Raw genomic sequence first — 11,083 nt, 5'->3', positions numbered from 1 at the left:
TCCAGACTATGCTTAAGAAAAGGAGTAGAATCATGTTTGTACAATACAAAAGGTCCCCATTGTTTTAAACACCTCTGACTTTGACACCCTCCCTGGTGTCTCCACTACAGCTAGTATTACAGCGTATGCAGACTCGAACCACGTTAGCAATCATGTCAGATAGGCATATCCAATACATTGATACAGCAGCTTTTTCACCAGAATCATGACTCGAAGGGGCTTCGAGAGGTCATCTAGTCCAGTCGCCTGCACTCATGGCCGGACTAAGTGTTATCTAGACCATCCCTGCCAGGTGTTTGTCTAACCTGCTCTTAAAAATCTCCAGTCATGGAGACTCCACAACCTCCTGAGGCAATTTATTCCAGTGCTTAACCACCCTGACAGTTAGGATGTTTTTCCTAATGTCCAACCTAAACCGCCCTTGCTGCAATTTAAGCCCATTGCTTCTTGTCCTATCCTCAGCAGTTAACAACAATTTTTCTCCCTCTTCCTTGTAACAACCTTTTATGTACTTGAAAACTGTTACCGTGTCCCCTGTCAGATTTCTCTTTTCCAGACTAAACAAACCCAATTTTTTCAATCTTCCCTCATAGGTCATGTTTTCTAGACCTTTAATCATTTTTGTTGCTCTTCTCTGGACTTTCTCCAATTTGTCCACATCCTTCCTGAAATGTGGCACCCAGAACTGGACACAATACTCCAGTTGAGGCCTAATCAGTGTGGAGTAGAGTGGAAGAATTACTACTTGTGTCTTGCTTACAACACTCCTGCTAATACATCCCAGAATGATGTTTGCCACAGTACTCCTTCCTAGGCAGTCATTTCTGTATGTGTGCAACTGATTTTTCCTAAGTGGAGCACTTTGCACTTTGTCCTTATTGAATTTTATGAAGATATTGAATAACTGATCCATGAAATCAAGATATACCACACCTACTGCTTCCTCCTCATCCACAGCTATCCCATCATGATTAAATGGGGACTGTGACTCAAAATGTAGCTCTTTGTAGTACAAATGGGGCTTGGGCTCAATTAATATTTAAGGGAGCATCTTTAGCATCTGATAATTCTTCATAATGATGCTGCCACAAGTGCATTGTGACACTACACAAGTAACTCGAATATTTTTCCCTCATGCCTGGAGCTTCAAAGCACAAAATGTAAAACAACCGTTCTTGGATTTAAAAGCAGTAGTCTTTCTTACTACCATAGTGTTCTGTAATTCTATCAGTAACAGATTAAACGGAGCATCCTCACAGCCCTGGCATGGGTATGAGAGCTTCATGTTAAAGAAAATATTTTGTGGGCCCCAGAAACTGAAAATTACTCTGACATTTTAAAATACTACAGAAGAATAATTTCAAGCTCATAAAGTGCTTTGACTTATTAAACATACTGTGCACAAAAACTCTGCTGAAGGACTGCTCTGATCATCGTATGCCTTAAAAATTGCTTTTGGAAAAATTGCAAGACTGGAAACTGGAAGGGTGTTTTTTCACTAGAAACCTGTCACACGAGGTATTCTAAGGAGCTTTCTCTGCACCAAGATTTACAGGTATGGTGAATGTTATGCTTGTGAAAGGTGTGCTGGCTTGTCACCTATGGAGACCAAATTCATTGGTGAATGTACACAGCAGGCATAGCACTAGCAGTGAAAGTGTAATTTGGCCCTAGATGGTTCCCTATCAATCTGCCTCAATGCTGAACTGGAAGATCCTCCTTTTGGGCTTATTATGCCTGGGGTCTGTTGGGAAGCATACCGTAAATTGCTTTGAGATGCTGTGATATTTCTCAGGGGGCCCAAGACTGGGCGTCACCTTCTTTCCATCCCCTCCAGTGAGAGGGAGGCTTGCTTGTGCTTAAGTGGCTGTCAGTCACCCAAGCATTCTCCTCAGGCCAATGCTACACCTTTGCTTTGCAGATTAACAACAGGTGCACCGTAAGCCCCGTGAAGATCTGCCTTTCGCATTCAGCCCTTACCCACTGAACACTCCCAGTAACACCAGCTGTGCTGTGCCCAAAGGAACAATGTACACACCAAGCTGAATAATTCAGCTCAGGATCAGCTCCTCTTACAATACCACAGTAGGGAGTTATGCTTATGGTGAAACCAATCATAAGCTTATTAAAAATCAAGATTTTAAGAGCTAATGAGACAGGATAATGGAAACAGAAGGGTTACATATAAAACAAAATCAATAGGTGCTTTCTAGAGACTAAACTTTAACAAGCTGACCCCCTATCTAAAGCAGTCTTCTCACCCAAAGCCTTGTGAATGTAATCACGCTGCCCAATTACTTCCCAAGTGCAGGATAAAGGGGTGTTCTTTGCCTCCTACGTACACCCCCTCCCCAAAATTAATAGTCTTTGCACAGGGCCAAGCTAACCCCCATGGCTTGTTTTATCTTGTGCTCTCCTTTGCTGTTGACTCTCTAGGTAAATAGGGTGTCTGTTGTGTTGGCTTACAATGCTTAATTTACACCTGGCAGAAAATACACATCTTGCCTCCTGTCTGGAAGAAACCTCTCTTTGGTTGGTACCAGATTTCAATATGTATTTTCCATAATATATATATAACTCCTTAAATATCTGTACATTTAGCATGAAACAATGATGAGGATCAGTGTGACATAAGCTTGTATGGGAGACCTCATGCGACCCTCTTTGGTGAACTGGAATGCACATGCCACAATCAGAACATTCTTGGCACTGAGGCATTCTTGGGGTCATAGATGTTCAGGTGGAAGGTGTGCACAGGGCTGTATAGAGTCATAAAGGCCTGGGTGAAGTAGTAGAAAGTGGATCAGACCAGTGCTCCATGTATCCCCATTTTTCAGGTGGGGAAACAGGCTCAGAGAGGCTAAGGAATGTACCCAAGGGTATGTAGTGAGTGGGGGAAGAGCTAGACTAGAGGGAATGGGAGGGTCTCCTACACAGCGGGAGGGGGACTCCTAAGCTGCAGAGGGCTTTGAGGAGATGGGGAGTCCCCTAGCATAGAGCCAGGGAGGAACCCTTAAACTGGGGGGCTCTGGAGGGGATGTTGATTCCCCTAGCACAGGGCTGAGGGTGGGATTCCCAAGCTGTGGGGGGATCTGGAGGAGAGAGGGTTCCCAAGCTGTGGGGGGCTCTGGAGGAGTTAGAGGGTCCCCAGCACAGAGCTGGGGGGATCCCCAAGCTCTGGGGGGGCTCTGGGGGTGTTAGAGAGTCCCCTAGTACAGAGCTGGGGGGTCTCCAACCCGTGGGGGGCTCTGGAGGGGTTAGAAGGTCCCCTAGTACAGAGCTGGGGGGTCTCCAACCTGGGGGGGCTCTGGAGGGTTAGAGGGTCCCCTAGCACAGAGCCAGGGGCTCTCCAACCCGTGGGGGGCTCTGGAGGGTTAGAGGGTCCCCTAGCACAGAGCCAGGGGCTCTCCAACCCGTGGGGGGCTCTGGAGGGGTTAGAGGGTCCCCAGCACAGAGCTGGGGGGGTCTCCAAGCTGTGGGGGACTCTGGAGGGTTAGAGGGTCCCCTAGCACAGAGCCAGGGGCTCTCCAAGCTGTGGGGGGCTCTGGAGGGTTAGAGGGTCCCCTAGTACAGAGCTGGGGGGTCTCCAAGCTGGGGGGGCTCTGGAGGGTTAGAGGGTCCCCTAGTACAGAGCTGGGGGGTCTCCAACCTGGGGGGGACTCTGGAGGGTTAAAGGGTCCCCTAGCACAGAGCTGGGGGGTCTCCAAGCTGGGGGGGCTCTGGAGGGTTAGAGGGTCCCCAAGCTGTGGGGGGGCTCTGGAGGGGTTAGAGGGTCCCCTAGTACAGAGCCGGGGGGTCCCCAAGCTGGGGGGGGCTCTGGAGGGTTAGAGGGTCCCCTAGCACAGAGCTGGGGGGGTCCCCAAGATGGGGGAGGGATCGTGGGGGGGGTGTCACAGGCTGCCCCGCCCCCGGCCGGCGGGAATTGACTCCCCAGGGGGGCCAGGCCGGAACCTGCAGCGGCGGCCCCGGTTCCCGGCCGGCCCCGGCCTAGCGGCGCGCACCATGGCGGCGCTCAGGGGCTCGGCGCGGCGGCGGCTGCTGCCGGGGGGGCTGGCGGGCCTGGGGCTGCCCCCGCGGCGGTACCGGTACAAGGAGAAATGGGTGAGGCGGGTTGGGGGGAACCGCCCGCAGAGCCCCGCGGCTGCCTGCGTCCCCGTATCGTTCCCCCAGGGACTCCCCCAAATCCTCCCCGCCCCATCGAAATTACCCCCTCACCCCGCTAATCCTCCCCCCGAAATTCTCCCTCTCCACCCCACTGACCCCCACTATCCCTCCACGCGATTCTCCCCCCACACTCTGGGACTCGGCCCGCCCAGTACCAGAGCCCAGCTCCTGACCCAGCCCCACGGCTGCCTCCTGGCCCCCAGCCCCACTAACCCCCCCATCCACCTCCTGCATTCCCGAAATCCTCCCCTGCCCCTGAAATGTTTCCCCCTAACCCCCACCCCCACCAATCCCCTGAAATTCTCTCCCTCCCCCACATCCTACTAATACCCCAAAAGATGCTCCAGCCCCTCGCTAATGCCTTATCGAAATTCTCCCTACACACCCTTCGGCTCGGACCACCCAGTACCAGAGCCCAGCTCCTGACCCAGCTCCTGGCCCAGCTCCTGGCCCCCATGCCCTACTAACTTCCCGAAATCCGTCCTCTGCGCTCCCTACTAACCCCCAGAAATGTTTCCCTTCCCTCCCATCCCCACTAACCCACTCTGCATCTAAAAATCATTCCACTCCCCCTCTATCCTTCTCAATAATCCCCCCAAAATCCTCCCTCCAAAAATCATTCCTCCACCCCTCTGCTAATTCCACCAGCCCAAAATTCTCTTCTTTCCCCTCCCATCCCTTCCCTCTCACCCTAGGGTGGGATAGCTCAGTGGTTTGAGCATTGGTCTGCTAAACCCAGGGGGCCCTTTAGGGATTGGGGGCAAAAATCTGTCTGGGGATTGGTCCTGCTTTGAGCAGGGGGTTAGACTAGATGATCTCCTGAGGCCCCTTCCAACCCTGATATTCAGTTAACCCCCCCAAAACCTGAATCTTCCCAGCTAATGGCTGATTCCCCCTCATTCTCCTTCCCATCCATACATCCCCAGCCCCCAAAGCCCCTTGTCTAATATCTCCTTTCTCCAGCCCCAAGGGTTCTGTCCCTTCCCTACCAGTAACACCTCACCACTACCAGTCACAAGGCCTCCTTTCCACATGTTGCTTCTGTGGCTTAACTACTGGTTCCACACGGCTTTAATGGAGCTGTAAAAACATGCTGAAGTGAGGCCATCTTCCCTTTCCACTCTGCACACCCAGTCTTGCTATTTTCAGATTGAATGCAAATTACCCAGCTTTTCTGTGCCTTAGTTTCCCCATCTGTGCAGTGGGCAGAACAGCTGCCTCCTAGCAGGGCTGTTTTGTGGCTGGATTGTTTGGGACTCAGATAAAGTTCCTCCTGGTACAGGTGCTTGCAGAAGTGCCAAGTGTAACTGTGGTAAAGCAGAGCCTCACTCTTGATCATTCCAATCACGGAAGTGGGGAAACGTCACAGTGTAAAAGTGTTTGGTTCTTTCACGTGCCTAACCTTTTAATTCCTCTGAAGGCTGGCACTGCTCCCAAGATCTCGGCCACCTGGCTGGCTCTGCAGAACTTCGACATGAACTACAGCGTGCAGTTTGGCAGCTTGTGGCCCTCGATCCGCGTCAGCCTCCTCTCGGAACAGAAATACGGGGCCCTCGTCAACAACTTCTCTGATGCAGACAGGGTCAGTCGAGAGCTGGAACATCTAAACGCTGTGGATTTTGTTTATGAGTCTCAGAAAGCAGCTCGGCATGTGCAGTGGGATTTACCTGTAGAAGGAATGAGGGGTGAGGAAACAGCGCCCCAAGAAACCCACAGAGAACAGATGACTGTGGAACAAACACAGATGCCATCATCGCTTTCTACGTCCATCAGCCCCAACATCAAGTGTTACACATTCTCCAAAGGAGATGTCAGTCGGTTTCCTCCGGCAAGGTATGGCGCTCGGAAGCATTGTGGCTTGGAACTCAGGAGATCTGGGTTCGGTTCCTGTATCTGTCACTGGCTTGCTGGGTGGGCTTGGGGAAATTGCTTTAATCACTCTGTGCCTCAGTTTCCCCGTCTATAAAATAGAGATAATTATACTGCGTTTCTTTGTAAAGCACTTTTAGATCTACTGATGAAAAATGCTGCATAAGAGCTAGGTATTATTATTATTAACTGTTCTGTAACACTGATTGATTGGAAAGTTTGAGCTGGTTGAGCTGTGTGTATACTTGTTACAATTCTTTTCCCCTAACCCCACCTTGAAAGCGGATGTCCAGTCTCTGGGTTTTAGGCTACCTTGTAGGAATCGTCTTCCAAGCTAGGACTTGTAGAGTAACAGAAATAAAAGTCATTTTCCTCCTCCCCTCCCAAATTCATCACATACAGCATTGTATTTAGATGCTTTGAACTTAATTTCTACATGTTGCTTCTGTGGCTCAGCTTCTGGTTCTACACAGCTTTAATGGAGCTTGTGAAAATGTGCTGGAGTGAGGTGAAGAAGTGTATTAGGGTTTTGTAAAATACGTACAATATAGGGATATTTAAAGCAGACAAAGCACTAAGCAATGTACTTTGAGGAATCGTTCTTTGGTGGCCTGGAGATGACCTAGGTCGTCATTGAATCAGTGTCTTCCGTCTGGAACATTGTATTTTTCTGGAATTGTATGTTCTGTTCCTTCATCAAACATACCTGATGGGTAACTATCTCTGGGAACACGGCATTCATGTGTTTTAACCTGAGCTTTTCAAGCTCTGTATCTTGACTTTTCTTCAGATTCTCATAACACACTTGGTTTTCAATGATCTCTTGGGATTTCTAGACCAGACGCTTTAGGAACCCTTGGCTACTATCTGCTGGATGCTGCATCGCTCTTGCCTGTCTTGGCTCTCAATGTGCAGCCTGGTGACCTAGTCCTTGACCTCTGTGCAGCACCTGGTGGCAAGACGCTGGCTCTTCTGCAGACCGGATGTTGCCGTAAGTAAAGTTGGCAATCCCACCCTTCCCCTGTCCACAAAGGTGCTTCAGGGTATAGATGGGGTTAGATGTTTAGCAGGTGATCTTTGCTCACTATGACAGGATTGAAATGATAAATTCCTTTATAGTCCCCAATTTGACTTTCTGCTCCCTCTCCCCAAGCTATATTGGCATGGAGTGTTCTGCAAAAGCCCATCTGTTAATGTCAGGTGGGTTTTCCCATCTGACCACTCTCCTGTGATTATAGGGGCTGGGCAATTGGGACGTCAGTTTGTCTCTGTGTGTTGGTTTTCTTCACATTCTTTCTCAGTGTGTGTTCTGTTGTCTCTCGCATGACAGGGCACCTGGCTGCCAATGATATCTCTGCTTCCCGCAGTAACAGGCTGCGCAGAGTTCTCTGTAGCTACGTTCCCAAAGACTTCGGCGCTGATGTGCGCATCACATCCTGGGATGGAAGGAATTGGGGGGAACTGGAGGGGAACACTTACGATAGGGTAAGTCACTGAAAATATGGAAAAGGCAGATCTGTCTAACCGAGTTTCCTGGCACTGGTAGCGGAAAATGCTGGATGCTTCTGAGGAAGGCAATAATTTATATATCCAACTATGCAATGGTGGAAAAGGGGGAATTCTCCCCTTAACTGTTGATCTGCAAGAGAGAACCTGTTGTTTAATTTCCCTTCTCTTAGCTGACATAGCTACAAATGCAATAGCATGAAATTATCAGCCCTTTTAAAATCTAGCTCTCAATCTGCCTATCCCCCGGACTCATGAGCAACCTACCAATGACAATCCAGTGTGTGTACCTGGACTCTGATACCATGGTGATGGGCACTATCTAAACAGCTGACTAGATCAGAATGTGTGCAGGGATAGTGGAGGAACTGGGCAAAGGAAAAGGATTTTGAACAAATTTCTAAGCTTTAATCAGGTGGAGAACTGAGCTGAGATCCCAGTCCTCTATCACGCAGGTGCTTGTGGATGTGCCGTGCACGACTGATAGACATTCCGTCATGGAAGAGGACAACAATATTTTCAGTCGAATGAGATTGAAGGAGCGTCAGATGTTGCCGATGCTGCAGATGCAGCTGCTTCTGTGAGTGAGCTTGACCCTACCTGAGGCAGGCGATCTGTCTGTCCACCCAGGTTCTCATACTGGCTGCTGGGCTGAGTATAGAAAACCATCCCTCAGGATGGGAGAGATTGGAGATCTCTACCTTGTTTGGAGAATTCATGTAGCTTCCTTTAACTGCAACATCTGAGTGCCTCACAGACGTTAATAAACTTGTATCCTCACAATACCTCCGTGAGACAGGAAACTTTAGCATCACCATTTTACAGATGGGAAACTGAGGCACAGAGGTGGCACCCAGAGATTCTATAGCAAAAAAACAAATATTGAAGTCAATCTTTAAAATCCCAACCCAGTCCCTTAACCACAAGACCATTCCTCCTCTGCATCCTTTCTCAGCCTGTTCTGTGTCCCTGGAGCATGTGGCTGAATGAACTCTCAGTCTACTGCTCATGGTCTCCTTTCCAGCAGAATGACCCATCCTGCTTCTGTTTACTATTTGCCTCACTGTGGGACAAATGCTTATTATCATTGCAGTGTTAAATTCTCCTGCAACTGCAGTGATAGTGTGGAGCCGTCTAGACCGGCATCCAGAAGCCCTGTCCATCTCTCACTAGCCAGGAGGTTGGCTTCCCCTTTTCAGCAGACAATCTGTGCTAATGACACATACAGTCACAGCAGGGCCTTACTCCTTTACATCCCATAATCATCCTTTTGTTCCCCTCCAATCTAGCGCTGGACTCCTCGCTGCCAGACCGGGAGGAGAAGTGGTGTACTCCACGTGCTCCCTGTCTCAGCTGCAGAACGAGTACGTCGTTGAGAGAGCTGTTGAGGTAGCAGAAACCGAATACAACATCAGTGTCCATGTTGAAGACTTAAGCTACTTCAGGAGACTCTTCCAGGACACATTTTCTTTCTTTGCAGACTGCAGGCTGGGGGAGCTTGTCCTTCCCCACCTCACGGCAAACTTTGGACCCATGTACTTCTGCAAATTACGCCGGGAACAGTAGGGGTGTCGGCTTTTTGACCCCCATCTCCCTGGTGGAGGTGAGATTGGGCAGTTCGTCTTCATCCAGCTGCATCTCTGTTGTGACACTCTGAATGGAGGTGATCTCACTCTTTTCCAGGCTGTAATGAAATACCCAGAGGTTCCAGAGAGAGAACTGCTTTGTGATTCTTTTAAAACACCTGGAGGGACGCCTGCTTCTGTGCCACAAACACTGAGAATAAATGATGCAGACATGATAAGAGTGTAATGTGTCTTCTGTTTCTGGAAACAGGACTTCCCAGGATCTAGCTAAAATTTGTTTGCAACTTGATTGTTTTTCTTCTCCAACCTCCTCTGCTTATTTGTAAAATAACCACAGAGGGAATTAGTGCTCAGAGCGGAGGTTGAGCACTCTGGAGTTTGCTTCTGGTTCTGCAGCCGCTTGGCCTTAAGCAAGTCACTTCGTGTGTCGCATTTCCTCATCTGTAACATGGCAGTGATATCTTCCTCCCTCCCCTCTGCTGGCGTTTGGAAATGCAGCCCCAGGCCCACAGACGAACGGCTCTATAGACACGCATGCTATTACATACGCCCCTGCAGTCAGATATGGATAGGACAATCTATGTGATGTATTAGCTCTTGTGTAGCACTTTCCCAGCAGGAGATTCCCCAAGTGTTTTTTAAAGGCAGGTAAGTACCACTGTCCCCTTTTCTAGATAGGGAGAATGAGGTCTGATGGGTGGGAGAGCTGCCAAGGACACCCAATGAGTTAATAGTAGAGCGGCGGGTAGAACTCGGTCCCAGGTCCTGTCGTGGTGGTTTCAGTTGATTTGCGATGAGCAGATGTCTGTATTACATCACCTCCTACAGTCCCCTCCTTTGTTAGCAGACCAGAGTAGCCAAGAGCCACACCCACATGAAATAACTTCCTGCCTGTACCTCCCCATGGAAGCAGTGGTTGTGGGTGTTCAAAAGGCCTAACGGAGATGGGGGTTCTGCTGCTATTGAAATGCTACTGGAGTTAGGGATGCAACTCCCTTAGGCTCCTTTGAAAATCTCCGCTGCAGGTATTGTCAGCAGGTATTGTCAGCAGTCAGGAATGAGAGAAGATGTGCCATGAATGAGAGGGCAGGGAGTCCTTGAGAGAACTTCTGCACCATAAGAACCTCCCATATAGAAACAAGAGACTTAAGCCCTAACTCGGTTGTTGATCAATTGCATAGTCAATTGCTTGACTACACTGTGGTTAGTTGGTCTCAAGTATATTTCATAAGGAACCAATGTCAGTCAGGTTTATTCAGGTGGTACAGGAAAACAGTTCCATATGTTACCAGTCTGCGAAGAGGAATCTCATGTGGTGAGATTCACCTTACGTAGCTGGTGTGCTCCCCGAAGTTGTATCCCTTAAGCCACCTTTTATACCCTACTTGTTTACCAGCAAAAGGTACTGTATATGTCGCCTGAAACTGGATTCAACTGATCAGCTTCTTACGTTGTTTGTTTCTGGTATCACGGTGTACCCCTTTATCTTTTACTCTAAATCCATGCATTCCAGGTCATGAGGCACCCTTATCTTTGTTCTGAACACATGCATTTGATGTACAAAGAGGTATGAAGACACCTAGGTCTGTATGGGTAACTCCTTTCCTGTTGCCATGAGGAAATAATCATATGCTCTGAGACTGACGGTTTTCCTATCTACTCAAGCCAAGGCTTACTTCGTCTAATGCAAGGTGTTATGGGCTACGTAGCATGCGTGTACAGGATTATAACAAAGGTACAGGCCAATTTTGGCCTATATAACTGCTGTAGTAATGCTTAATAATCTGTATACAATACTTAACTGCTTGGAATATGTCTGACAGGTAGTATTGTCAGCATAACATGGATATAGGTTAGCCTGTGTATATTAGCATCCGCTACAATTAGCAATTACATTTTTACCAGGTGACAAAGTGTCTGACTATAGAACATGGTATCTGTGATTTGAGGGAACGTGG

General features: G+C 48.8%; 1 protein-coding gene across 1 annotated transcript; it reads left to right on the top strand.

The window, feature by feature from the left end:
* Window positions 1-3,945: 3,945 nt before the first annotated feature.
* Window positions 3,946-9,343, top strand: NSUN4 (NOP2/Sun RNA methyltransferase 4). Its single transcript, XM_039486744.1, has 6 exons — window positions 3,946-4,101; window positions 5,585-5,997; window positions 6,870-7,024; window positions 7,364-7,518; window positions 7,995-8,119; window positions 8,829-9,343. Exons 1-6 carry the CDS (start codon window positions 4,003-4,005, stop codon window positions 9,103-9,105), a joined length of 1,224 nt encoding a protein of 407 aa, XP_039342678.1. The 5' UTR covers window positions 3,946-4,002; the 3' UTR covers window positions 9,106-9,343.
* Window positions 9,344-11,083: the final 1,740 nt, after the last annotated feature.

This window comes from Mauremys reevesii, linkage group 8, assembly GCF_016161935.1.
Source record: "Mauremys reevesii isolate NIE-2019 linkage group 8, ASM1616193v1, whole genome shotgun sequence".
Lineage (NCBI taxonomy): Eukaryota > Metazoa > Chordata > Testudines > Geoemydidae > Mauremys > Mauremys reevesii.
This window is presented reverse-complemented; position numbering and strand designations above follow the sequence as displayed.

What these genes read in the sequence shown, in the direction of transcription:
- NSUN4 (XM_039486744.1), top strand. Translation starts at nt 4,003, where the DNA reads ATGGCGGCGCTCAGGGGCTCGGCGCGGCGGCGGCTGCTGCCGGGGGGG. An exon ending in ACCGGTACAAGGAGAAATGG is followed by an intron (nt 4,102 to 5,584) that starts GTGAGGCGGGTT and finishes ATTCCTCTGAAG; the next exon opens with GCTGGCACTGCTCCCAAGAT. An exon ending in AGTCGGTTTCCTCCGGCAAG is followed by an intron (nt 5,998 to 6,869) that starts GTATGGCGCTCG and finishes TGGGATTTCTAG; the next exon opens with ACCAGACGCTTTAGGAACCC.